The sequence below is a fragment of the Budorcas taxicolor genome, chromosome 18, assembly GCF_023091745.1.
Source record: "Budorcas taxicolor isolate Tak-1 chromosome 18, Takin1.1, whole genome shotgun sequence".
NCBI classification, from domain to species: domain Eukaryota; kingdom Metazoa; phylum Chordata; class Mammalia; order Artiodactyla; family Bovidae; genus Budorcas; species Budorcas taxicolor.
This window is the reverse complement of record NC_068927.1, coordinates 53,237,348-53,265,339: the sequence shown is the minus strand read 5'-3', so window position 1 is coordinate 53,265,339 and position 27,992 is coordinate 53,237,348. Positions and strand designations below refer to the sequence as shown.

The following is a 27,992-nucleotide window of genomic DNA, read 5'->3' as shown; positions in this document are numbered from 1 at the left end:
AATCAGCAGGCTCTGCTCCCGAGGGACTTGGTTTCACGGTGATTTTGGCAGCTTCCCCCTCCTACTTCAGTTTTGCCTCCATGCCTGTAAGAGGACAGGGTGGGGAAAAGTGGGTCCAGAAAGGGCTGGGGGATTACTGGGGTTCAAGAGCCAGTCAGGGGTTGGGGCCACCACCCAAGACACGACTGGGCCCTTCCCTTGCTCAAAAGCCTGCCATGGTTCCCGCCTGTATTTCTGTCAAATAGAGCTAGCCCTGCGGCATGTGGGATCCTACTCCCCCCACTAGGGATGGAACCTGTGCTCCCAGCAATGGAAGCGAAGATTCTCAACCACTGGACTGCCAGGCAAGTCTCCACTCATTTTTTCTTTTATTGAGCTTTATTTTATATAAATGACACAAAGTTTAAAAGCAGCTTCAATAGATTTTGTTACAAATGCATTCACCCGAGCAAATACCAGTCAGCTCAAGCTTGAAGTTTCCATGACCCTAAAAACTCTCTCTTCCCTTCCTTCTTGATTTTCTTTTGCCCAGTCTTGAACTTTGAAAAGGAACTTGCTGCACACCCTGGTGTGTACCTTGCTTCCAGGTATCAGCCAGGGCTGTGTTCTTTTTCCCTGTAGAATGGTGTTAAGACACCCACAGGCCTCACCTAGGGGGCTCTTCAGGCTGTGGCCCCACCCCTCCTCCAGCCTCCCTACCCACTCCCTGTCACAGCAGATAATGATTCTGCACCCAATTCCATTGTTGTGGTTTGGGTTTTTTTTTCCCCTCAAGCAATTCTCAGACATCACAATTCAGTTCAGCCCTGACACTGTCTACCTGGAGAGAGCATCAGATTCCACAGGTTAAGGGTTGGGTCCTGCAGGGCTGCCCCCAACCCCACCCCTTCAGATGCCAATTTCAAGTCCAGATTATCACCTGTGTGTCTGACCAGCTGGCTACAGATCCAACAGCCCCTTCCTCGGGTTCAGTGAGTGACTCACAGAACTCAGAGACACAGTTTATTTACTAGATTATAGGTTTCTTATAAAATGGTGTAATTGGGGAACAGCCAGATGGAAGAGAGGCACAGGGCAAGGGTTGGGGAAGGGGCAGGGAGTTTCCATGCCCTCTCTTGGCACCGCTCTCCCCAAATCTCCAAGTGTTCACCAACCTGGAAGTTCTCCAAGCCCTGTCCTTTGGGGGTTATTATGGAGGCTTCATTTCATAGCCATGACTGATTAAATCATTGAACTTTGGTGACTAATCCAACCTCCAACCCCTCTCCCATTCCTGTAGATCTGGAAGTTCTAAACCTCTAATCACCCCTTGGGGCCCCTGGCACCCAGCCCCTATCCTCAGGTTACCGAGATGCTTCTCAAAGCCATCTCATTACAAAAGACACCCTTATTACTCTCTTCACTGGAAGTTCCAAAGGTTTTAGGAGCTCTGTGCCAGACTCCAGGATAAAGACCAAATCCATATTTATTATAAACCCAGTATCACAGCTGCTCCAGCCACAGGGCTCCTCTTCCTTCCCAAGGATTGCCGAAACTGGTCATCTCTCCTGGACTCTCCTGTCCTCTTTTCCCCATCCATGTAGAACAAATATCACCAGTATTTTTCCAGTTCTTTATGAGGGTCCATGAAGGAAGCCATGTCATCTACATCAATACCAGACTGCAGACTCAAGACTTGTTTTTAGCTTTTCTGCTGTGTAGGACAGCTGCTAACATGTAAAAAGCAGGAGAGTGCTTTTGCAACTTGAAGCAATGTCTTTTCTTTCTTCTAACAGAATGAACTGGCCCTTCTTCTAGTCCAGCCAAGGGTATACCCTGGCTGCACCCTTTCTCACTTCCTCAAGGGCCACAGTCCTAAGTTTCTTCCCTCATCCATTTTCCCTGCTATTGAAATAGAAGGGAAGGGGCAGGGGGCAACCTTTAAAATAATGACACTGCCATAGGACATGACAAACTAGAACCAACTAGATTCAAGATGGCTGAAGATTCGACTTCTGGTAGACCCGAGTCTCATTATACACTCATTGTAATACGTTAGCTAAATGACACACCCACCAGCTCCATGACAGTTTCAGGGCCAATGATAAAAGGTCAAAACGTGGGCTGTGGTGCAATTCCTGGCAATCCCTGCCCCTTCCTAGAAATAGTTGGACTAATCCTCCCACTCATTAGCCTATGAAATTACAAAGTCCATAAAAAACTCACAACCCCAAAATTTCCAGGGCCTGTCGCCTTCTGAGACAGCCCACATTCTGTCTGTGGGGTGTGTCTCTCTCTAGATAAATCTATTTCTTACCTGTCACGTTGTCTTTCACTGAATTCTTCCTGCAAGGGGACATCAAGAACCTGAGCTTCATTAAGTGCTGAGGCCAGGTGTGTGATCTCAATTAAAAGACCGTGGGTTCAAGTCCCAGTCTGGGTTTGGCCAGGTGTGAGTCCTGGCCCATGGGTTCAAGTTCCAGTTTGAGCGGCATGGTTTCACTATCCCTCCAAGCAGCACACAAACATGCTGTCTTTCCTCCCATGTTAAAACTGGCCCCCCAGAACTTTAAGCAGTTTACATCCTCCACTATCCTTAAAGCCCATCAGGTATTCACCACACTGCAAAGCAGCTGGAAGTCAACTTGAGCCTTTACTTTCTATATTGTAAAACAACCTGCATGTAGAAATCCTTTCAAAGTTCTTACAGAACAAGCTCCTGATACATTCAACAGCAGGGAAGACTCTCACAGACCAAAGAGCTAAAGAAGGCAACACAGAAGACCTGCTGTCAGATTTCTATCAAGTTTCATTTCTATCAAGTTCAAGAGCAGCCACAACTCATCTGTAATGACTGGAATCAGAGCAGAGGCTGTTTCTGGAGTAGGGGAGCTGACAGGGAAACAGCCCATCAGAAATCTCTGGGGTTTCAGAAATGTTCTCTATCTTGACCTGGTTAGTGGTTACATGAGTACATATACATATTTGTAAAACTTTAATGACCCTTTTCTGCACTTGGCCACATTTAAGTTACACTGAGACCAAAAAAGATAAAGAAAAATAAGTGCCTATAAACTTTTCCTTATAGATTCTCTATCACGGTATTGAGAAGTTTCCACAACAGAGTGAGACCAAGACGGGAGGGAAGGGGACAGGACCCAACCTTTAAAAGTGATGCAGATCTTGATGATACAATTAAAACTAGGCCCACGAGGCCCAAGATGACAGAAGATACAACTTCCCTAGACCCTGAGCCTCATTATACGCTCATTGTAATATATCAGCATATGCTAAGTGACACACCACACATGCCATGACCATTCGGAAGCTGACCATAGAAGGTCAAACAGTGGGTGGTGGCCCAATTCCTGGAAATTCTCGCTGTTACCCCAAAAGAGTTGGAATAATACTCCCACGTGTTAGCTTATGAAATTATCCGACCCATAAAAACTAACCACCCCCACACCCACTGGCCACTCTTCTTTCTGAGATGGTCTCCTTTCTGCCTCTGGAATGTGTCTTTCAATAAACTTACTTCCACTTGATACCACGGCTCACTCTTGAGTTCTCTTCTGTGTGAAGCCAAGGACCCTCACTTGGTGGCCCCTCCTAGGGACTCCTCTGAGGCCTGTGACATGGCCATCCTCTTCCAGACAATCCTGCAACAAGACTGGGGGATAAGACAGCCATGTTTTCTTCAAGGTGGACTCACATCTGCCTCCAGCTACTGCTCTGTTAGCTCTGCTCTCCAGCTGGTCACCGGCTTTTAGGAACTCTTCTTTCCCTTGGCCCTAGGTTATCACCTCTCCTGATGTTCCTGCTCCTTCTCTAGGACAGTGGTTCTTTCTCTGATTCCTAAACCAGGGCCCAGTCTCTGCTCAATCTGCTCCCTCAGTCTGGATGGTTTCAACAAATCCCCAGGCTTTAAATGCCATCTATATATTAACAGCTCCATAATCTAGCATACTTGTATAGTTATTGGTAAAATGACAGGACATCTGAGAGTCTGCTTAAAAGCGTAAAAAATAAAACAGAAACTCCAGGAGAAAGTGTCCTTATAAAATTAGAAAGAAGAAAACAGAAGAAAAAAGATAAGTAAAATGGGCTGACTGGCCATACTGGGTGGTGGGTTTAGAGTTCTTCATAGCGGAAAAACTTTTGTGTGTGTTTTTAAAACTCCACAATGAAAAGTCAGTAAAAAAATTCTGTATCTACAAATGCTGGCTTCTCTCTACTGTGACCACTTACTTGGACCAACGTGCACCTCAAAGCTTGGTCCCATCAAGTCTGCTCATTCCCATCTTCAAAAAGCATCACTCTTCACCCAGTGGGTCAGGCCCAAACCTCCAGGACGACTTTTAAGTCATCTCTGATTCATGCTTCCTCTCACCCAACCCTCCTCCTGAGTCATCATCCTCTCTCGCCCAGGGAAGGGACAGTGGCTTTCTCATCTCCTGCTTCCACTGCTGCCCAGCTGCAGCCCACTCGCCTCATGGCAACCAGCACTGCTTTAACTTTTTTGCTTGTACATAACAGTCTCATAGTTCAGAAATGTAAAAGTCTTAAGAAAACGTACATCACAACACGCTGGGCCTTGCTTACAGCCCTCCAAAGGCTTCCTGTTTCACTTAGAAGTAAATTCAAAAGCCTTTACCATGGCCTACAAGGCCTCCTGGAACTTGACCCTCTCTATAGCTGTATCCCTAAATAAGCCTATCCCTATTTCACTATGCTTCAGCCACTCTGGCTGATAGTCCTTCAACTTGATAATCCTTGAACACCCAGGTCCGTTCTCACTTTGGGATCTTTAATCTGTTTTTCAGCATCTGCTTATGGTTCATCCCCTTACCATCTTTCAGGCCTCTGCTCAAATATCACCTTCTCACAGGAGCCTTCCCTGACCACCTGTCACTCTCTGTGAGCTCTGTCATTCTCAATTCCCTTATCCTGATTTTTCCTTCCAAGCATCTTTTACCTGACATCATCCACCCCACCAGAAGATCTGTTCCAGGAGGGCAGATGCTCTGTCCTATCACTAAAGCAGTGGTCCCCAACCTTTTTGGCACCAGAGACCAGTTTCAACCTTTTTGGCACCAGAGACCAGTTTCGTGGAAGACAATTTTTCCACAGATGGCATGGGGTGGTTTGGGAATGATTCAAGCGTCTTACATTTATTGCACACTTGATTTCCATTATTACATGAGCTCCAGCTCAGATCATCAGGCATTAGATCCTAGAGGTTGGGGACCCCTGCACTACAGGATCTCCACCCTACACCATGTCTAGCAGATGACTAGAGTTCTAGAATTCATTCAATAGATATAAACAAATGAATGAAACCAACGGAGAAGTGCCTTGAGAAATGAACAGATCATTTGGCAAAGGGCTCTTAAAATTCCCAGTGCATGTACTCTTTGACCCAGCAATTCTACTTCAAATGAGGTACTCTGTTGATACTATCACCTACATGCAATCTGATGTACAGCAATATTCATTGTGATGAATGTTTGTAACAGCAAAAGTTCAGAAAGAACCTGAGTGTTTCTCAATCAGGAAATGGTTAAATCCTGCACATCCACATAACTGCATACCATCCTACTAATACCAAAGGCAGCTCCTGGGTGCTTGATTGTGACTCACCGTTAGCTAGGCAGGCTGCCCATTGCCTGTGAAAAAATTGTGAGCTCACCCTAGAATGAAACAAGCTAGAGTTTGAATCCAGGCCTTGATGCCTCCTGGCTATGGGGGCTTCAGGAAGGCCCTTCTTCTCAGACTCATATTCTGCATGTGTTAAACAAGGAGGGGAGGTGGTTATAGTGGGCCCACAGTCCAATGCCAAACCTCTCCTTTTCCCTTAACTCAAATTTCTACCTCTAAGGGTTTCCCAGAGGTGAAACTGGCATGGTGGCTCCTCTGGGGTTGAGAAATTCAGGTAATAAAAACAGATGCAACCTAACAGATGAAGATGCTAAAAAGGGACACTGACAGACATAACACAAAGGTGTCCTGTCATGTGTATCTCTGCCAAACACCCACAGTTTTCTGGAGAATCCATAAACAACAGGACTCTCAACTCAGTCTGTGTGATGGTTTTCACCCAGACTGTAACAACCTGGAGAAATAATTCCACCTGCCACCTGTGCTGAGAAAAGGGCAGCAGGGATGAGGCGTGGAGGGGAGGGGAGCAGTTCAGACTCAGTCACTATCACTGTCATTGTAAACTACCAAAGAATAACATAGTGCCACTCTGCATGGGCGCTCAGTCCCTCAGTTGTGTCCCACTCTTTGGGATCCCATGCACTGTAGCCTGCCAGGCTCTTCTGTCCATAGGATTTTCCCCAGGTGAGCTTACTAGAGTGTGTTGCCATTTCCTATTCCATGGGATCTTCCCAACCCAAGGATCAAACCTGTCTCCTGCATTGGTAGGTGGACTCTTATTCACTGCGCCACCGGGAAAGTCCACCTCCATTGTACCTTTTAGTTATTTGGCTATACTGGGTCTTAGTCGTTGCACTCTGGACCTTTGCTCTTTATTGGGGCATTTGGAAACTTTAGTTGGGGCACATGAACTCTTAGTTGAGGCATGTGGGATCTAGTTCCCAAGCCCCTTGCATTGGGAGTGCAGTGAATTAGCCACTGGACCACCAGGGAAGTGGTGATCCATCACTCCCTTTTTCTTTCTTTGGCCTTGCAAAGCTGGAGGCAGGACCTTTGTTTCCCAAGCAGGGATCCATCCCGTGCCCCCCTGCACTGGAAGCATGGAGTGTTAACCACCGGACCGCCAGGGAAGTCCTCCACTGTAGAAACAGACGAAAAGGCAGAAAGGGTTAAAGAACTTGGCCAGGCTCAAGTTCTCAGCTCCAATGCTTTGGTGTAACAGTAGCTCCAGGACACTAGGAAGCGGTGCGCTAGGAATGGAATATGGGAACCAGCGTGGAGAAGGACTTTTCTCGTGTACCCCATGGGCTGCTCGAATTTTGTCAAAAAGTACATGTATTCCCTGTCCAAATAGAATTTTTACATGAAAAAGGGTAAATTCTCCCCTCATCTACGTAGCTATGAATACATAGACACTTCTCTCTTCTCTTGAAGCATCTATCGTTCCCATGGGTAATCATCAGCTCCAGCTAAGTCGCGGAGCCCTTTGGACTGACTGCGCCTGCACCCTCTGCAGACAGCGCTCTGCCTGGCATTCCTTTTTCGCGCGCAGTGGGCCCCACACACAGGCGTTTGAATTTTGACCTTTAGCACTGTTCCTCCTCCACCGCGGCTCGCGAAGGGTTTAATACGTGGTCTTCTTCCCACCAGTCCGCGTCTCGTTTCCCTCAGGATCTGACCTGCCCATTTCTGCTGCCTCATCTCTCACCCGTGGAACTCCAGGAGTCCAAGCCCGTCTGGCTGGACCTTTCTTCCCAGGTTCCCTCGCCTGCAGTGTCCTTGCCCGCCCTTCAAGACCCGCGCCCTTTCCTAAGTGATTTGATTCCCCAACTGTCTCTTTCCACAGGCCGGGATCCCTTCCAGCGTATGCGCCAGGTCTGATTCATCCCTGTGTTCTCAACACTCAGTCAGCCCAGGACACTTAAATTCTCCCTTGCTGTCTCACCCCACAGCGTCTCGCCGACTCTGCTAAGAAAGAACTCAAACCTAAAGTCCTCGGCGCCACGCCCACCCCACCCCTCTCTGCAAGCCTACGCATGCTCCCTGCGACGCGCACGCGCACTAAAGCAGAATCGGCGCCCCCGTTGAGGCCAACCACCTGCATCGACGCATGCTCAGTCTGGCGCTCACGCTCGATTCTTGCGCGCCCAGCCAGCGGCGCATGCGTGGGGCCGGCAGCCCGCGAGACCTGATTTCAGTTTGGCCTCGCGATATTTCATCCAGCTGTTCCTCCCTCCGGCTGGCCTTCCTCCGGTGCTGCTTCCGGGATGCCCCGACCTGTCCTGGGTTGACCGGTACCGGTTCTCTTACTTCTCTCCTGCGACGCTCCTGGGCCCCCAGACTCCATTTACAGGCCGGTGGCTTCTGGTGGACCCTGCTCACCCCTACCCTACCCCATCTCGGAGAGCCCGCTGCGCCCCAGGAGCCAATCAGCAGCCGCCTTAGGTAAGAGGCCCGCGTGTCCGCTCGAGGCCGGCGCCCCTACCGGGGCGGGGCGCGGGGCGTGTTTCGGGGCCCGCCCCTTCCTCGACCGCTAACTGGTTGCCCGGACTCCCGGCGGCTGTGTGTCACTGAGTACCCAGCTAAAGCGACCCATTAAATGCTGGCTGGGTTGGCGGGAGTTCGGTGGAGAGGAGACAGATGATATGTATATAGCAATGTCAGTTCTGGGGGACCATTAATAGTGAGGGCCTGTAAACTAGCGGCAAAGTACTGCGAAATCCCTTTAATAACGTGCAAAGAGAAATTTAAGTCCTGGGGACACTCGTAGAAGGCCTACAAACGGCTCCTTGACTTTTGTCTTCCAAATGACAACAGATACTGTGTAAATAGAAATTTAAGTTCTGGGGTTCTCCCGTGGGAGGCTTCTAAACAGATTCATAATTATGAGGACGTGTCCTGAGTAAAACATTCTAGACTCAAGTTCCAGGGGAGACCCCGTATAAAGGACTGTACATATATATGTAATTGTTAGAGAGTCTTTTAGAAAAAGTGTGACTAGACTCAAGTACTGGGGTGGGGTTGCTTCATTATACCATAAGTACGGGGTTAGGAATTGGGAGACTCCCCAGACAACTTGCAGATAGGCACTTTGATTCTGGGAGATCCCCTGAAAGAGGCATGTTAAGATATGCCTGAGTACTGAGGAGGTTCCTCAAAGAGCCTTAATTTAATTAGGCTCTTAATTTCTGGGGGATTGCCTTAAGAGTCCTGTAAATAAACACAAATAAGCTGGCTTTATTCTTTTGGAGGGAGGGTAGAATCCCCAGAGGAGCCTAGAGACAATGTTGTGAGTCCCCAAAATGCTTGTAGGTGAACTCTTAAACTCTGGGGAACTTCCCTTCAGGGCTGTAGAATTGACTCGAATACTGCGTGAGTTCCCAGAATAACATGCATAGGAAGAGGGTCCTTATGGGACACCTTGCTGCTCAGGCAGAATACCCATTGAGACAAGAAAACAGACACTTCAGTGCTGGGAAGGTCTCCAGGATAAAGTGTAAACAGACCCTTAATTGCAAAGAGGGAGGAGTCCCAATTTCTGAGGGGACTCTCCAGAACTGTAAATAGTCATTTAAGTGCTGAATCAGTTTCCGTAAGTATCTTTAAACTGGCCTTGCCCTCCTTTGTCTCAGAAGGCAGTCTTCCACCTAGTTTGTGGCTGGGGAAGAGGTCATGTAAAGCAGTGGGAGAGGAGCTAGACAAAATTACTAGCTAGCAAAATTACTCCTGCATCCAGTAAACAGTTATTTCTATTCTAGCGAAAGTGTCTCACACAGGGATCTCTTAATGTCACTGTGTCATGGGGTAGGAGGTGGCGCGATTCATAGAATGATTTGAAGGCACCTAAGAGCTAAGCAAAGGTCAGCATACTTTTTCTGTAAAGGTCCAGAGGGTAGTTATTTTAGACTCGGCAGTCTGTCTCGACTGCTCTGCCATTGTATCAAGAAGCCAGGCGTAGACTATTTATAAATTGATGGATGTGGCCGTATTTCAATAAAACTATTCCCCAAAACAGAAGGCAGACCAGCTGTCTCCCTGTGAGCTATAGCAGTTGGCCTCGTAGTCCTGCCAAGAGACATACTCAGAGATTTCCCTGGAATGAGGTGTAAACAGCTGGATAAACTCCCTGGGGACCTATAAAAGAAAGAAAAAGTGAAGTCACTCAGTCCTGTCTGACTCTTTGCGACCCCATGGTCTGTAGCCTACCAGGCTCCCCCGTCCGTGGGATTTTCCAGGCAAGAGACCTGGAGTGGGTTGCCATCTCCTTCTCCAGGGGATCTTCCCAACCCAGGGATCGAACCCAGGTCTCCTGCATTGCAGGCAGACGCTTTACCATCTGAGCCACCAGGGGTAGAGAGTGGGTCATTGAGGTAACCATATATTTTATAATGTCTTAGAGTAAACCCTGGTGAGAGCTTGGAGTTTGAGGGATGGCAGACCATCAGAAATGGAAGGTAAACACACTGAAAGCAGAGGGACACCAGATGAAAATGGGTCCTTGAATATTGGAGCCCCCCCCACCCCCCAAACATGTGCTATTGGCTTATCAGAAGAGTAGTTGTCAAACTGGAAATCATGTTACAAATATGTCTGGACAGGATTTGCTACACTTTGGGAAAGAATGTGTCCCATTTTGGGGGCTTCCCTGGTGCTTCAGTGATAAAGAATCCGCCTGCAATGCAGGAGATGAGGGTTCAGTCCCCAGGTCATGAAGATCCCCTGGAGAAGGAGATGGCAGTCCACTCCAGTATTCTTGCCTGGGAAACCCCAAGGACGGAGGAGCCTGGTGGGCTACAGTCCGTGGAGTCACAGAAGAGTCTGACACAACTGAGCAACTAAACAACAACAATATCCCATCTTTATGTGACCCTCCTGCTATGTGTTATTATTTATGCTGAGCAAAGTGATTAGTAGTTGGGAATAGTTTTGGCTACAAGAGAAGGGGATATTATTTGTCTCTGCGTCCAGAGATAGCCAATTTAAGGTTAATATTCAATATAAGGTTAATAGGGAATCTCTGAACCTCGTGTTTTGTTCTGTCATGCCTTCTTTCCATTCAGTTGCCTCAAAGGCCAAAATAGCTGCTTAAACGCCAGCCTCCAGACCCACATTCCTTTCAGCCAGGAGGAGAAGGGGACAAACGGCATGTGCCAGCATCTGTGAAGAAAAGTTTCCCAGTGCTGCCAAAACACACTTCTACTGTCATACTGTTGACCAGAAAGAATTTAGTCACATGGCCACACCTAACTGTAGACCAGCCTGAGAAGCGTATCCTAAATAACCATGTACCCAACTCAGAACTGTGGGTTTTATTTCTTTGAAAGAAGTGGAGAATGGATGTTGGGAGCCCATTGGCAATCACTGCCGCAGCCACAGAGCTCTCTTGAAAGGAAGTGCTTTCTTATATTCCAGGGTAAGCCAGATGGAGTGAGGAGGGACTCTCTTCACCCTGGGATCAACCTCATTCTCCCCGCAGGTGACCATGTCTGAGTCTGGGCACAGTCAGCCAGGGCTCTATGGGATAGAGAGGCGGCGGCGCTGGAAGGAGCCAGGCCCTGGCGGCCCCCAGAATCTCTCCGGGCCCGGAGGTCGGGAGAGGGACTACATCGCACCCTGGGAAAGAGAGAGACGGGTGAGTGTCTGGGTCCAAGGGCGGCATTCATGCATCCACTCATTCCGCAAAACTTTATTAAGTGCCTGCTTGTGCCAGGGATGTATCTGTGGACAAGACGAACGGTCCTCAGAGAACGATAAAGGGACTGTCTTAGATGAAGTGGTCAGAGGAGGCTTCTTTGAAGAGCTGACTCATGAGCAGAGACCTGAGGTGAGAGGACAAGCCCTGACAGAGTCTGAGTGAAGAGCCTTCAAAACAGGAAAACAGCCAATGTGAAGACCCTGAGGCCTTTATCTGGTGGGTTCAAAGAGGAGCCTGGGAGCACCAGTGGCTGCAGTGGATGAAAAAGGGAGAGCAGTAGGAGATGAGGTCAGGGGACACTGGGGCCAGGCCATGTGGGACCTGCTCGGCCTTGGGAAGCACTTTGGATCTCACTGAGTGGGATTGGCTTTGGAGTTGGAGCTGAGAGGTGCCAGAGCTCCTGTCTTCCAAAGTTGTGTAATCGTAGTGGCCATTTCTGTTTGCTGAGCAGTGTGCTGGCGCTCTGCAAAGTGCTTTCCGTCCTTTGGTTCTTCTTGAACTCCTGCAGCTGCCCTGTGAAGTGGAGGCTACATTTGACCTGATTTTCACTAATGAGGAGTTGAGTCTTAGAGGGGAAGGGACACCCCCACAGTCACAGGTCAGTAGCCTTTGGAGCCAGGACTCGAACCCAAATCCAAGGGAGCCTAAGGCATAGCACCCTCACACCCAGTCTAGAGACTGTCCTGTCCTGGGATTCAGGACTTGGGAACTTCGGCCAGGTCCCTGTCCCACCCTGCTCCTCTCACTGCCAGAACCACACTCCCAGGTTCTTTGTCCAGCGCCCTGCCCACCTCTGAGGGCTGTTTGTGGGGAGGTGGAAGAAGGTAACAGTTGGGACAGTTTCTGAGCCATAAAATGGTAGACATGAAGGAAATTTCTTCACAGTGAGCTTGGCTCTTGCTCCTTCCCTTGGGTCTCAGGGTAAGTGGTAACAACAGTCTCCCGTCCCACACATCCTTCTGGGGAGCGTTACCATCTTCCTGCACTTTCAGCTTCAGTCCCTGAACAGGCAACTCCCAGATCTCTGGTCTGTGACTCTGCCTTTGCTGCTGAGCCCCGGCAGCCTGCTAACTGGCCAGTGGACTCCCCACAGCCTCCCCATCTCCCGCTGACCCCAGTGTCTTTCTGCCACTTCTCTTCCTCTCAGGATCACTGACAGCCCATCAGGCCTCGTCCTGGACACTCCACACCCCCACCCTCCCTGCGCCTGTTGCTGTACAAGGTGCCTCCTGACTGTATCTCCAGTCCATCATCATCTCTCCACCCTCGCCTCTTCTTTTTTTTTAATTTTAATATTCATTTATTTGTTCATTTATTTAATTACTTGGCTGTTAGTTGCAATATACGGGATCTTTCCTTGTGGCATGCAGTCTCGAAAGCCCAAGGGCTCCATAGTTGCAGCATTTGGGCTTAGTTGCCAACCAGGGATCAAACCTGCGTCCCCTGCATTGGAAGGCGGATTCTTAACCACTTTTCCCCCAGGGACGTCCCCCTCACCTTTTCTTTCCAAAGCACTTTGATATCCTTTGGTTTGTCCGTCGTAGGCCAGTGAGTGAGCAGGATTTAAATGTGTCCTCAATATGTGGGTAAAGAAACCGACCCAGTGAGGGGTCAGGACCCTCCCAACGTTACTCAGGGCACCCGAGAAGGAACAGGTCTTTAACCCAGATCTCTCCCCTTTCTTAGACAGATTTGGGGTGAGTCAGAAGAGGCCTGAAGAGGGCAAGGCGTGGATTCAGCTCGCAGGTCTGAGGAGGAGAAGGGGACTGCAGGGCTGTCAGATAGCAGCTCTAGGTAGCTTGCTCCTGCTGCGTGCCTGAAGCCGTGTGAGCAGCTGGGGAGTCCTGTCTACTTTCAGCCTCTTAACAGTCCTGTGAGGAAGGAGTTCCTGTCCCAGTTCACCAAATGAGTACATAGGCCTGAGTGAGGCTGGTTCCTGGTCCAAGTCTACACAAACAAAACCCAGGGCCAACTTAAACCCGGTTCCCTCTCCCGAGCCCCAGCTCCTCCCACCCAGGCTTGTCCAGCAGAACAGCTGGCAGCGTGGTTCTGGAGCCGGATCCAGAACTGGGGTCTGGCTCCACCACTTAATGGCTGTGTGACCTTGGGCAAGCCGGTTAACCTCTCTGGATCTCAGTTACTTCATTCGAAACGTGGGGCTCAAGGTACCTGTCTGACAGCGCTGTCTTGGTAGGTTAGGAGGGGTTCATGTCTGAAGGCATTTAGAGTGGCCCCTGGCACTTACCGAGTGTGCAGGGCATCACTGCTGAGTAACTGCCCTCCCTTACCACAGGATGGCAGCGAAGAGACTAGCACGGCGGTCATGCAGAAAACCCCCATCATCCTCTCAAAGCCTCCAGCAGAGCGGGTGAGCAAGGCAGACTCTTTTCTGTGGAAGGGGAGGCTGGGAGCAGCTAGGGCAAGGATCTCTCCTGCTGACCAGCACCTTCTCACTCCCGCAGTCAAAGCAGCCCCCGCCTCCAGCAGCCCCTGCCGCCCCACCTGCCCCGGCCCCTCTGGAGAAGCCCATTGTGCTCATGAAGCCCCGGGAGGAGGGGAAAGGGCCGGCGGCCACAACGAGCGCCTCAACCCCCGAGGGCACTGCCCCACCACCCCCGGCAGCCCCTGTGCCACCCAAGGGGGAGAAGGAGGGCCAGAGACCCACACAGCCCGTGTACCAGATCCAGAACCGGGGCATGGGCACTGCCGCTCCAGCAGCCATGGACCGTGAGTCGGGGGCCGGGCGGGGTCTGGTTGGGAGCCGACACCCCCTCGCACAGAGCCTCACCACGTCCCCGGCCTCCTGCTTGCTCTCGCCTGCAGCTGTCGTGGGCCAGGCCAAACTGCTGCCCCCAGAGCGCATGAAGCACAGCATCAAGCTGGTGGACGACCAGATGAATTGGTGCGACAGTGCCATTGAGGTACTGGGGTGCTGGGCGGCGCCCTGCTCGAGCTTCTGTGGGTTCCACCCTCCCCTCCACTCCCCGGTGCCCTCCACTCTCACCCTCTCGGCAGGCAACGCCAGCCTAGACGGCTTTTGGGCAGTGACGGCAGTGAGAGGGATTCTCCGGTGGCTCAGCTGGTAAAGAACCTGCTAGCCAATGCAGGAGACACAGAGGACTCGGGTTCCATCCCTGGGTCGGGAAGATGCCCTGGAGAAGGAAATGGCAACCCACTCCAGTGTTCTTGCCTGGGAAATTCCAGGGAAAGAGGAGTCTGACGGGTTCCAGTCCATTGAGTCACAAAGAGTCAGACACGACTGAGCGCGTCCACGCAGGGGTGAGAGGGAAGGGATGAGGGAGTTTTCACCTAGCTGGGCGGAATCTCAATGGCTCAGCTGTGCTGGTGGTTCAGTTACTGAAATACTTTGATACTGGTTGGCCAAGAGGGCTCCCCTAGCACTGCAGAGTCCCGGGGATCCCCTCCCCACTCCCACAGCAGGGCAGCCTCCAGGGCCTGCGCCAGTCCTCCTGATTGGCTGAACCCCATGCTGGACCAGTGCAAACTGGCTTGAGTGTCAACCCTCCGAGATTCCCTGCTCCATCCCAGGAGTCCCCACTCTGGTTCACACCTCACACTCCTGGCTGTCAGACCTACTTCCAGTGTCCCAGTCTTCGTTTCCCCTCTTCTGATGTGTTCCCCCCAATACCTGACACATCACTTCTCTGCTCGAATTCTTCCAGGTGACCCCCTCTCCTTCCCAGCTTGGCCTGAGTAGGACAACATGCCAGGCCATCTGCCAGGACAGCATTCCTGGCCCCTGCTGCCTTGCTGGGTCCATTCTCATGTTGATGTCAACTGGGGCATGGGGGAAAAAAAAAAATCACTGTCCAGGCCCTGCTATTGAGCGCTTACCCACAAATCCCCAAATATGGCTCATATAACTGAGGAACTAAATTTGTAGTTTTGTTTAATTTTAATTAAACTCCAGTCATCACATGTGGTCAGCATCTACCATATTGAATAGCGCTAGCCCTTGATATTCTACTTTGATGGGTTCAGGGTTAGGCTCAGGATTAGATTCTTTTTTTTTTTTTTTTCAGAGCTCTCCTGGTGATTCTTAGGTGCAATAGCCACATAGAGGGCATGACTGTTTTCCTTGAGGAGTGTGTCTCTCACACCCCCTGGTGGTGAAAGTTAGCATCACTGGCAGCCCAGAGGCAAAGGTCTCCAGACTCCACAGGACTCTTAAATCCCACAGACAAGAGCCAGGACCGGCCTGGCTCCCCTTCCTGCTTGCTGCTCCCTTTCTCACGCTTTCCCAGTTTTCCCAACTTTCCTGAAGCCCAGGCCTCCCGGGGTCGCTGCAGTGGCCGGCAGCTACCCGGTTCTGTCTTCCACCTGTCCTTCTGTTCCCTTTCCATCGCCAAAGTCAGGTGCCCCTTGTCCACTGTGTTCCAGCCATACTGACTTCCTGTTAGCTTCTCGACCAGACAGGCTCTCATCTACTTGGGAGCTCTCACAAATGCTGTTCTTTGTAGCAGGAACATTCCGTGTGTGCCTCCACCACCACCACACACACAGTTTCTGTGCCCAGGTGAGGGGATTTGGGGCCATATATCTGACAAGGCAGGGGGGCAGCCACGAACGTCTGTAGGGCCCCAATCTCCCACATTAGCAACGGGCACATTTTTGAGGGTTGCATTCCGGCGTCTCCCCACAGTACCTGTTGGATCAGACTGATGTCCTGGTGGTTGGTGTCCTGGGCCTCCAGGGGACGGGCAAGTCCATGGTCATGTCGTTGTTGTCAGCCAACACTCCGGAGGAGGACCAGAGGTGAGGGGGCCATTGGGTAGGGGTGTGGAAGGCTGTGGGGGCGGTGGACACCCACCTTTATCAGCCGGGTGTTGCAAGTGGCATCACCAAAGGACTTGGGAAAGTCACTTCCCCTCCCTTAACCTCAGTGTCTCTGTCAGAGGAGGAGGAGGATGGGCTGGACCACACTCTCCTCTGGTGCAGCTCCAAGGAAACCAGTCCCGTTCCTCCCTCTCTCCCTGCCTGCCTGACTCCAGGAAATGGTGCAGGGCCAGCCAGGAACTGGGATGGCCCATTCAGTAAGTCTGGATTTAGGTCTACCTTGGTCTGAGCCCTGCACCAGCTGGTTGACCTCGGGCAAGCCCCTTCACCTATTGGTACCTCACTTCGTCATCTGTCAAGTGAGTTTTGGGAGAGTGAGACAAGATTTGGGAGGCAGACTTGAGCATGAATCTGGCACAGAGCAAATGCTCCCAGGACGAGGCTGTTTTGGCCCGGAAAACCAGAGTGAGGGGAGAGGCCTGGAAGAAGGCTGTGGCTTCTAGACTAGCCTCTCGCCTGCCTTGTTAGGGAGGATGGGGTATGGTTGTGATGGGAGAGGATGTGGGGGAGGGGGGATTTTAAGAACTAGGGCTCCAATCAGGGCAAGGAAGAGAGACAGGCAGGGATTATAAGGACTAGAGTAGGGGACATAGACAGTCTTAATTCAGGAAGAATCAAGATGGGGGGTGACGTAGTAGTAGCCATTGGGGATTTCTTTGAAACAATAGGGGTCTGTTTTTTTATGAAACCAGTGATTTTGCTGTGGACTTCATGGATGGGCTTCAGGGGTCCGTGAACCCCCCCAGTGGTGTATGTGGGGTTTTACATACATCTACAGCCAGGCTTTGCTTCTAGGGAGAGGCTCCATAGTTCCCGGCAGATCTCAGAGGGGCCCGAGGGAACCCCAGAACGGGTTACGTTTCCCTGTGGCGAGAACATACACCCCCAGACCCAGAGCTGCGGGCGCTCTGCCTCCCGGCTGGCTCTGTCCTGCTCTTGCTCACGACGTCAGCTCCGATCTGGCACAGCTGCGGCCCTCTTGGCTGGCATTCTTTCCATCTCAGCTTCCACCCCCAACTCTTGGCGCAGAGTCCTCAGCTAGACTCCCGTCAGCCTGCCATGTCTTTCCGAGGCAGCTCAGCCTGTGCCGTGGTAGACGTTACTACCTTTTGTCATCAGGTCTCATGAGGTTTTTTAAAATTTTTTATTTTGTATTGGGGTGTGGCCAGTTAACAATGTTGTTAGTTTTAGATGAACAGCAAAGAGGCTCAGCCATACATACACATGTGTTCATTCTCCCCAAACCCCCCTCCCATCCAGTGTAGGCCGCCGCATAACCCTGAGCAGAGTTCCATGTGCTATGCAGTAGGTCCTTGTTGGTTATCTGTTACAAGTATAGCAGTGTGTACATGCTAATCCCAAGCTCTCTAACTGTCCCTTCCCCCAGGCAACCATTAGCTCATTTTCCAAGTCTGTGAGTCTCTTTCTGTTTTGTACGTTCATTTCTTTTTAGATGCTGCATTTAAAGAATGTCGTACAGTGTTTCTGCTTGTCTGTCTGACCGACTTTGGTCAGAGTGGCACTCTGTAGGTCCATGCATGTTGCTGCAGATGACATGATTTCCTCCTCCTTAACGGCTGAGTAACACCCCATTGCATACATGTGCAGCATCTTTATCCATTCCTTTGCTGATGGGCATTTAGGTGGTTTCTGTGTCTTATGCTTTTGTAAACAGAGCTGCAGTGAACCTTGGGGTGTGTGTATCTTTTCAAGGTCTTACGCTGTTGTAAACAGCACGGCAGTGAATATTGGGGTGTGTGTATCTTTCGGAGATAATTACATTTTTTTGTTTGGGATTTTTTTCTGGTCACACCACACATGTGGAATCTTCATTCCCCAACCAGTGATTGTGCCCCCTGCATTGGAAGTGCAGAGTCTCACCCCTGGACCACCACAGAAGTCCAGATCTCATAAGTTTTACTCCTAATTATCTTGAGAATAGGCTTCCCAGGTGGCTCAGACGGTAAAGAATCTGCCTGCAATGCAGGAGACCCGGGTTTGATCCCTCAGTTGGGAAGATCCCCTGGAGAAGGAAATGGCACCCCACTTAAGTATTCTTGCCTGGAGAATCCCATGGACAGAGGAGGCTGGCGGGCTACAGTCCATGGGGTCTTACAGAGTCAGAACCTTGAGAATTCATCTGCTCCTCTCCTCCTCACACCACCTCCTGGCCCAGGTCACTGCCGCCTTCTCTGGAGGAGGCCAGGAATCTCCTAACTGGCCTCCCTGCTTCACTTCAATCAGTATTTACGAGGCACTTGCCATGAGCCAGGCCCTGTTCTCCTCTTGGGGCTACAGCAATAAACAAAAACTGGCAGAAATCCCTGTCCTTATGGAGCTTGCATTTTAATGGAGGAGATGGTAAACAAGCACGTTAGATGGTAACTGAACGGGCAAGGGTTATAGGGAGGCAGCATTGGAGCCAGGTTACTGTTTTAAATCAGGTGGTCCGGGAGACATTTGAGAAGCAGCAGCCTTGGAGCAGGGGAGCAGGGAAAGCATTCCAATCAGGGCAGGAGCTAGGCACCGGGACACCCACATCCTCACTGTGGGGTGGAGGGTTTTCAGGTCTGTCTGTCCTGTGCCTGGTGTATGGTGGGTACACTTGGCAATGAATAGCTAGCAAGTTTATATTGCCGTGTGTCAGCCACTCTTCTAAAGGCTTTACGTATGTTAACCTCACAATCACCCTGAGAGGTTGAGACTACTGTCCCCACTTTACAGATGAGGAAACAGAAGAAAGATTAAGGAACTTGCTCAAAGCCACACAGCCGGGAAGAGGCAGAGCTAGGGTTTGAATCTGGGTAGCCTCGGGGAGTCCCTGCTCTGAAACACCTCAGTCTAGTGATTTTGTTGAGAATTCGCAGGTCCACTTATGGGTTGGGATGAAGTCACATGATATAAAACGTAGCCCCCAGACAGCAGGGCCACAGATGGAAAGCTTTGCAGGCGGGTGGGGAGTCAAGTCCCACAGGCTCACGGCCTCACTCTGGAGGCAGCAGAGGCCGAGAACCTGACCTCTGATGACCCCACCTGCTCCTCCGCAGGGCGTATGTTTTCCGGGCCCAGAGCGCCGAAATGAAGGAGCGAGGGGGCAACCAGACCAGTGGCATCGACTTCTTTATTACCCAAGAGCGGATTGTTTTCCTGGACACACAGGTGCTGGCCCCCACCCACCCCGCCCCGCCCCGCCGCATGCCGTGTTAAGCTCCTTCCCTGGAAGTGTCTAAGCCACAGCTTTGCTTGTGTCCCCATGGCTCCAGCCAAGCCGTGGACATGCTCATGCCTTTGGGCACGTTGTGTCTCTTCTTGGCCCTTAGTCTCCTCTTGTCAGATTTTATCACCCTCCCCTCCTGTCTGTTGTATACAGAGGCGCCTCAAGAATTTTGTAACACAGTGGTCCCCCACCTTTTTGGCACTGGGGATCAGTTTCGTGGAAGACAGTTTTTCCACAGGCTGGGCGGTTGGTGGAATGGTTTGGGGATGATTTCTCATAAGGAGGTCATGACCTAGACCCTCACATGTGAGGTTCACAATAGGATTCGCGCTCCTATGAGAGTTTAATGCCACTGCAGACCTGATAGAAGGTGGATCTAAGGCGGTAATGCGCACACGGGGAGCGGCTGTAAATACAGGTGAAGCTTCATTCAGTTGCCTACTGCTCACCTCCGGCTCTGTGGCCTGGTTCCCAGCGGGGTTGGAGACCCGTGCTGTAACCTGATGGTTAAAAGTGGGGGCCCTGGAGTCAGTCTGAAGCCAGATCTGACCTTCAATTCTTACCAGCTGGGTGACTTTAAGTTTTAACCTCCCCCAGACACCTCAGTTTGTTCATCTGTGAATGGGGTTGATGGTTGTTTTCAGCTTCATGGGAGGGTTTCAGGGAGTCAGTGGACCAGTCCAGGCAGCGTGCTTGGCACAGGAGCCGGCACGTGGGAAAACTTCAGGCACCTGAGTGTCATGGGAGCCGGCCTGTCCTGTGATGCCCGGCAGCTTTCCTTAGCTCCTCCGGGTTCCCTGTTCCTCAGCCTGGCATCCAGAGCCCGTGTGGCTAGCCTCCCTCAGCCTCACCACGGGCTCTTTCCCGAGCTGCACGACCTCGACCAAGTTACTTAACATTTCCATTCCTTAGTTTTCTGAAGCAGGATAGACAGTATTACCTCCCTCGTGGGGCTTCTGTGAGGTGTCAGTGAGTGAGCACAGGTGAAGTCCTGTCAGGGCCTGGCAGGAAGCGGGTTCTCAGTACTGTTGGCCGTCGGGACCGGCACCATGAGAACGCACTCTCTCCCTGCCCTGTTCCCTGGCCTCTGCCTTCTCCCTGAAGACTGCTTGGGGGAAATGCCTCCTCCCAGGAGCCGCCGCCTCTGAGCGCCCGCTGGTGCCCGTGTGGCCGTCCCAGCACCGCTCGTGGCTGACCGCGGTCTGGTTCTCGGTCTCCGCGGTCTGCGCTCACTCCCCCACTGCCTGCAGCTGCTTAGGGAGAGGCCCGGCCACGGCTGGTGCTCAGGGAATGCTAGTGCAGCAGAGTTCTGGCCGCCGCACACGTGGGCCGTCAGGAGAGCGGGAGACCTTGCACAGATGTGGGGTGTGCCCTGTGGGCTAGGACCACCGGCCCTTAGAGACACAGTGAGATGGCTGTGGGCAGGGCCAGGGCCTCCGCGGAAAAGAGCAGAAGTTACGACCCAGACACTGTGCTGTTTGGATCCTGTTTTAGAAAGTGAGCCCTTGGGGAACCTCTTTCTTAAAGGGTTCCACCAAGTGCAGAAAGAAATAGATAGCCCCGCCACTAATTTAGGCTCTTGTTTTTCTAAATGGAATGTTCCTTTAAGAAGAGCTGATGAGTTCACCGCTGATTCTTGCACACCCACTGATGCTGCTGTTAAAATCCTCACCAATCTTTACATTAATCATGGTTATTTGACCTAAGTAATTATCTTAGTGAAATTTTGAAGGCATTCGAAACAACAAAACAAGTGTGTTGTAGGGACATGACTCACTCGTGTAGATGTTAGATCTGTTAGCCCTGGAAGCGTTCTTCTCGGGCAGGCGACGCTGGAGCAGCGGGGATTTGCAGAAGCGCTGGGGAAGGCGAAAGTGCTTTGAGGCTCCTCCTTTCACCTCCTCTGGCTGATTAGCTCTGTGCTAATCAGAAGGAAGCTGCCTGTGTTTCCAAACTTGCTTTGTCCTGAGAGGCGGTGTGCTTGCCATCACCAAGTGGAACTTGGGTGACTGTGTCCCCTGGGGTCCCTACGCCCACCCTGACAATCCTCTCTCTCCCTACCCCAGCCCATCCTGAGCCCTTCCATCTTGGACCATCTCATCAACAACGACCGCAAGCTGCCTCCAGAGTACAACCTGCCCCACACCTACGTTGAGATGCAGGTGAGGTGACCGAGCCAGGCCTGGGGACCCGGGGCAGAGAGCTCATGGGTATGGGTTTGCCAGTTCTACTTGCAAAGAGCCCTGGGTACCCCGAGAGCTGGTGGGAGAAGATGGCACCAAGAGTTGGGTCTGGCTCTGCCCCTTGGGAAAGTAACCCCCCACCTTAAGCCTCCATATCCGCCTATAGGACCAGGGGCTGATCATTGCCATCTGGCCCGATCTAGGGACAGCTTGGAAGGGAAGTACCAGTGCAGTCTGGGCACACAGTAGGTGCTTATAGGCTCAGAGGCCCTTGTCCTGCGGCCCCCTCAGCTGAGTCCTGAGGCCCCCTCAGCTGAGTCCTGAGATCAGGGATCCCATTCTGGACCCCAAGGACCTTCAACTCTGTTGTCCCTTCCTGCCCCACCTCAGTCACTCCAGATTGCTGCCTTCCTTTTCACGGTCTGCCACGTGGTGATAGTCGTCCAGGACTGGTTCACGGACCTCAGTCTGTACAGGTGAGGAACTGGGGCAGGGGTGAGCCAGGTGAAGGATGGACCCCCAGACTCGGCGATCTGCCCAGCTCTCACCACTCCCATATGGCAGCCAAGGGACCCTTTGAAAATTTAAGCCAGAGAGGGTCACTGCCACTGCATTCTCTCTCAGCGCACGCACATAGACTGTGCCTGTCACTCCTGGTAAAATCTGAAGCCCTTCCCCTGCGTGGTTTACAAGGTCCAGTTAATGTGGTCCCGGTCACCACACTGACCTCTCCCACCACGTCCCTCACTCCTTCCATCAAGGGTATAGAGGCCCCATAGCTGTTCCTCCTGCTGCTTTGAACCTCTGCACGCCTCATCCCTCAGCCAGAAAAACTCTCCCCGGGTGCCAGAACCACCCTCATGTCCTTGAGGTCGACCCGAGGCCTCCCCTGACCTACTGAGTCTCCTGTGACCCTGCTGTGTACTTCTTTGCACCGATGACAAAGCCTTCTTTATGGTCCTTCTCCCTCCTTAGAATGTGATTCCCAGTGCCTCGCACATTGCCTGGCACAAGGTGGATGTTTAACCCTAGTTTGTTGAATGAACAGCGTGCTGAGGAGCTGGCATGTCTGGTTCTTCGAGCCTCGTGGTCCATCTCCTCCAAGCACGGGTGCTGTCCCTGAAGTACCCTGCTGGGCTGGGAGGGGAAGGAGCCAGGATCTGGCAGGAGTGCTGCCTAAAGCAGCTGGAGGTTCAGAAATGCCCCCAGATAGGCCTGGCTCCCATCCGTAGGTCCCAGGAGGTAGCTGTGGGTTGGCCAGCAGCCCTGGGCTCGAGGCCCAGACAGACAGATGGAAGGAACGAGCGTTCACAGGGAGAGGGAGCCAAGCTGAAGGCAGCAGATGTCCCCAGAGTCAGGCAGCCCTGGGTTTGAATCCGCGTCCTTGTTAGGCAGTGGCTGCTTTTTCCACAGTTCTCATAAGCAAACGGTGTCCTGCGATGAAGTGAGTTAAAGAATGTAAAGCGTTCAGCGCAGTACCTGGTACATAGTAAGATGTTGACAAGTAGGAGCTTAATGTGTGTGCTAGGAACTCTGGGGATGGAGATAGGCTGAGGGTCTGGCCAACAGTAAAAAAACAACTTGTTGCGAGAGCCGGCTGACATGACCAGATCTAAGTGGCTTCATTCTGAAACATCCCCCTCCTCCCACCATTGTCTGTTGGTTCATTCAGGGGACAGGTGTATTGGACGTTGTTTAGGCCAGTCGCTGTCCTTTGCCCTGGGGATACAGGTGTGATCGAACAGATAACACAGGCTGCCCTGGGGAGTTCACATTCTTGGTGGGGTAGGGGATGTGCTGTGGGCTGACCTGGCCCACGCAGAGCCTCAGTTTTAAGTCAGTGTCTTCAAGGTGGGCTTCCCAGAGTGGGTGAATCACTGGAAACTGTGGGCAACATATTTGTGCGTGTGTCTGTTTGAGGAGAATAGCCAGAGTTAATCAGACCCCATTATCTCTTATCTCAGGTAATAGGTTTATTTTATTTACCTTTATTGACATATGTTTGGAAAAATTTACTTTAAAATTGCGTAAACTGAGAACTTATACTGATGCAAAAACCTGCACAGCTTTATCCATAATTGCCAAAACTAGGGGCAGCCAGGATGTCGTTTGGTAAATAAATGGATCCTAAGTTGCAGCACAGCCACATGTTGTTGTTGTTCAGTCGCTCGGTTGTGTCTGACTCTCTGCGACCCGATGGACTGCGCCGCACCAAGCTCCTCTGCCCTCCACTGTCTCCTGGAGTTTGCTCAGATTCGTGACCATTGAGTGGGTGATGCTGTCTAACCACATTATTCAGTGTTGAAAAGAGATGTGCTGTCATGCCATGAAAGACATGCAGAAGCCTCAGATGCATACAATTAAGTGAAAGAAGCCAGTTTGAAAAGGCTTCATACTGTACGATTCCAGCTCTGTGACATTCTGGAAAAGGCAAACCATGGAGACCAGTGAAAATACCAGTGGCTGCCAGGATTGGGAGGGAAGAGGGAGCAGAGACAGCTTAGGGCTGGGCAGCTGCTCAGTGTGACGCTCTACGGTGTGCTCACATGATTTTTCTTTTTTTTTTTTGTCAAAACCCATAGAACAGACAAACAGCAGGAGTGAATCCACGTGTAAACCAGGGGCTTTGGGTGACAGGGGAGGGTCATCAGAATGTTGCTAAGTTGGGGGCGTGGCGGGGGCAGGCAATCTATGGGAAGTCTCTGTACTTTCCACTCAATTTTGCTGTGAATCCAAAACTCTCAAAAAATAAAGTCCTTCTGGATGGCATGAATTCATTAAAAAATACATAACATGTTGATCTGGGTCCATGAATTGGTGTCTAAGGGTTGTCTCTGGATTCCCTGAAATTGTGTGAGGAACGTGGTGTCTGTGTGGTGTTTTTTCCCAGTGTGGCTCTCGCTTCAATCAAATCAGCAAAGGGAGCCCCCTCCTTCCCCAGACAGTGGGATACAGAGGGGCCGGTGTTGGAGCGCCAACCTCTCACCCCGAACCCCCAGGTTCCTCCAGACAGCAGAGATGGTGAAACCCTCCACCCCATCTCCCAGCCACGAGTCCAGCAGCTCGTCAGGATCCGACGAAGGCGCTGAGTACTACCCTCACCTGGGTGAGCGGCTTCCCCGGGGGCCGGAGGGCTGGGCGGGGGGAGAGTGGAGGTGGAAACCAGGAGTGCTCTGGGGAAGGGGCGCTGGGAGGAGTGCCTGCTAGAGCCGTGAGGAGGGTCAGGACTGTCTGCCACTTCCTCTGAAGGCCCTCTCAGGCTTCAGGGGCTCTACCCCCAGGTCTGACTTCGGCTCGTTCACCAGAATGGGAATCTCTTGGGGGTAGGACCCTAATCTGGATCCCTGGCCTGGAGCTCAGGGAGTGTCAAGTTGGCCTGAGTGGCGCCGTGCACCCTGGCCGCCCTGCCTGGGGCCCCTGCATGCATGTCCTTGGCCTGCTCTGTCCCTGCCCTGCTCTGTCCCTGCCGCACTCTCCTGCAAACATCTGGCTCATATTTGACGCCTCAGACAGGCTCTTCCCCATTCTTCCTCTTGGCTTGACTCCTGGTCTTTCTAGCTCAGTCCTGATCACGTGCCCATCTAGTCTTCATCTTTTCCATCAGACTGGGGACTTCCTGAGTGCAGAAGCCATATCTAACTCATTTTTCCAGGTCCCCAGCATCAACCAGCACAGGGGCCTGATACTGAATACTTACCCGTGATCAGAACTCTGGGTCAGGGTGGGTCTTTGGAGTGAAGAGGGGAGTCCGCGTGGCGGAGCACCAGCTGCCTGTCAGGCTCCGCCTCCCCCCCAACACCCACCCCCCCACCCCCAAGTCTTCCTGCAGAATAAAGCTCGCCGGGAGGACTTCTGTCCCCGCAAGCTACGGCAGATGCACCTGATGATCGACCAGCTCATGGCCCACTCCCACCTGCGGTACAAGGGTGAGGGTCCCCTGGCTGCCCCCAAGCTGGCCCGTGGCCACCGGGCTCCTGATCCAGTCCCATGGCCCCTCCCCCAGACTTGGGAGGGAGGTCAGACGCGGTCTCCGGACCCCAACTTGACCACCCAGCACAGACCTCGCTCCCCGCCCCCTGGCCCTGCACCGCGGTGCCTGCAGCCTCTCACGGGTTCTCTCCACCAGGTACTCTATCCATGTTGCAGTGCAATGTCTTCCCTGGGCTCCCGCCTGACTTCCTGGACTCTGAGGTCAACCTGTTCCTAATGCCCTTCATGGACAGTGAGACAGAGAGTGAAACCCCACCTCGCGCAGGTAGGGATCCCCCTCGAGGGGATCTGGGCCCTGGGGAGACACGGGCTGCCCTGGTTTGAATGTGAGAGAGACTCTTTCTGGTCTGAGCAGAGATGCAGGCCTGTCCCTGAGTTGCTCAGACCCTTTCTTGGGAGTATGTTTCCAAATTGTGGAAGAATGGGAGGACCTGCACCGAGGCTGAACTCAGGGGTGCTCCTGGGAGGCCAGGACGCTGTTGATGGGGAGGCCGGCCCTCTCGTGGCAGGCTGCCACCTCCCCTGCTAACCTCTAACTTTCTAGGACCTGGTTCCAGCCCCCTCTTCTCCCTGCTCCCCGGGTACCGAGGCCACCCCAGCTTCCAGTCCTTGGTGAGCAAGCTTCGGAGCCAGGTGATGTCCATGGCCCGGCCGCAGCTGTCACACACGATCCTCACCGAGAAGAACTGGTACGAGTACTCGGCAGAGGGAGGGGGTCAGTGTGAGGGCCCCATGTCGAGGGTCTCGGGGATCTCTCCACCTCAGCACCTGTCCTGGAACATTGATAGCTGCCATCTTGCTGCTGTTCCCTGTGATTTTGAATCCTCAAGAGCTGGTAGTGTGTAGGTTTTGTTATCCGTTTTACTAGTGGGGAAGGTTAGGCTCAAAGAAAGGAGTGTTGTGTAGTGAGGTCACACACTGTAACTGGGTGTCACTTGACTGCAAGGAGTAGGAGCAGTGTGCCTGGCCAAGTTAAAGGATTTATGCTAAGACCCTGAGTGCAGAAAGCACAGCAGCACCGGAGAGGAGAGCAGAAAGCCGTCAGGAACCACGGGCACTGTTCCGCAGCCCCCGCTGGCTCGCGGGTCCCGTCGTCCCCTCCACTTTCCCACCTCTGCCCTCACAGAGCCCGGCACCGCCTCCCCAGCCCTGACTACGTGACTTTCTATGTCCAGAGCCCACAGCAGGGCTGCCGCAGATCCAGGACTGCCTCGTTTCCAAGAGAAACAAGAACCTGAGAAGTAGCTTCAGCTCGGCTCCCCTGGGTCTGTCCAGTTGGCTGTGGGCAGAAGGGGCAAGGGAGTGCGGACGCAGCAGGATGCCGCTTGGCGGCTGCAGGGCCTGGGGGATCGGAGGTCTGCTCCTCTTGTTGGTCTGAACCAGGACCCAGCGCGGAGAGAACTGGGGAGCTGGTAGGCTTACGCTGCTGCCGGACGTTCCTGAGGGGCTTCCCTGGTGGCTCAGTGCAGAAGAGCACACGTGCCAGTGCAGGAGCCTCAGGCTCAGTCCCTGGGCCGGGAGAGCCCCTGGAGGAGGAAACGGCAGCCCACTCCAGTCTTCTGGCCTGGGAAATCCCGTGGACAGACGAGCCTGCCAGCCTAGTCCGTGGGTCACGAGAGTCAGACACAACTTAGAGGCTGAATGACAACACAAGACGTTTCTGATCGTCACACGACTCGGGGGCTGAAGAGATAGACCCACGCCCACGAAGGCTGCACTGAGGGGAGCGGGGAGCAGAGTGGGCTCGCAGCTGGGGGCCTGTGGACTCCAGCCCCGCCGCCCCGGGGAGGTGAGGGGCTCGGGCCGCCTCACAGTCTCCGCATCCCAGGCGATGGGGTCGGTCGTGCAGGGCCTGCAGCCAGGGCAGCGCTGACTCTTGGCCTCCCCTCACAGGTTCCACTATGCCGCCCGGATCTGGGACGGGGTGAAGAAGTCCTCCGCCCTGGCAGAGTACAGCCGCCTGCTGGCCTGAGGCCGAGGGGAGGGTTGTCACACAGAAAACCCCCTTCCGGGCCCCCGGTGGGTGGTGACAGGCTCCCACGTTCTCCCCCCAAAGGGTGGAGAAGGGCAGCCAGCCTGATGGACGAGGACCTGACTTCCTCGTCTGGAGACGTGAGGGGTCCAGGGCCAGGCCCCTACCCTCCAGGGAGCATTGTTCAGGGGGCCACTGAGATTCAGCCCTACAGCTGGGCGGGGCAGTCCATCCTCAGCCCCCAGGGCCAGGCGGTGGGAGGAGCCTGCGTGGTCACCAGGAAGCCCTGCTCCATGCCGGCCTCCCTCTGGAGGGACCAGAGCAGCAGGTCCCTCTGCCCTGGCTCCAGGCTCCTGCCTGGAATGTGAGGCATCCGGGGAGCTCTTCATCAGAGCGTCTGGTGGTTGGAATAAACGCAGTCACACAAGTCTGTTCTGGTGC

At 52.7% G+C, this 27,992-nt stretch overlaps 1 protein-coding gene and 1 long non-coding RNA gene across 3 annotated transcripts; one reads left to right on the top strand and one right to left on the bottom strand.

Moving 5' to 3' along the window:
• Window positions 1-21: 21 nt before the first annotated feature.
• Window positions 22-4,302, bottom strand: LOC128063275 (uncharacterized). The gene is made up of 3 exons (XR_008200890.1): window positions 4,228-4,302; window positions 3,515-3,649; window positions 22-84 (listed from the first exon to the last, which is right to left on the bottom strand). It is a non-coding gene; the product is annotated as an uncharacterized LOC128063275 (long non-coding RNA).
• A 3,309-nt stretch (window positions 4,303-7,611) lies between these two features.
• SMG9 (SMG9 nonsense mediated mRNA decay factor) lies at window positions 7,612-27,978 on the top strand. 2 transcript variants are annotated; one of them, XM_052655235.1, is made up of 14 exons: window positions 7,612-8,082; window positions 11,114-11,269; window positions 13,626-13,700; window positions 13,795-14,059; window positions 14,156-14,253; window positions 15,996-16,108; window positions 19,237-19,348; window positions 21,473-21,568; window positions 21,980-22,065; window positions 24,589-24,695; window positions 25,408-25,515; window positions 25,716-25,844; window positions 26,124-26,268; window positions 27,473-27,978. In XM_052655235.1, the coding sequence occupies exons 2-14, from the start codon at window positions 11,120-11,122 to the stop codon at window positions 27,549-27,551; spliced, it is 1,563 nt and encodes a 520-aa protein (XP_052511195.1). In that variant the 5' UTR covers window positions 7,612-8,082; window positions 11,114-11,119; the 3' UTR covers window positions 27,552-27,978. The 2 variants fall into 2 exon arrangements, with proteins under 2 accessions (XP_052511195.1, XP_052511196.1); XM_052655236.1 differs by lacking the exon at window positions 27,473-27,978 and adding an exon at window positions 26,755-27,459.
• Window positions 27,979-27,992: the final 14 nt, after the last annotated feature.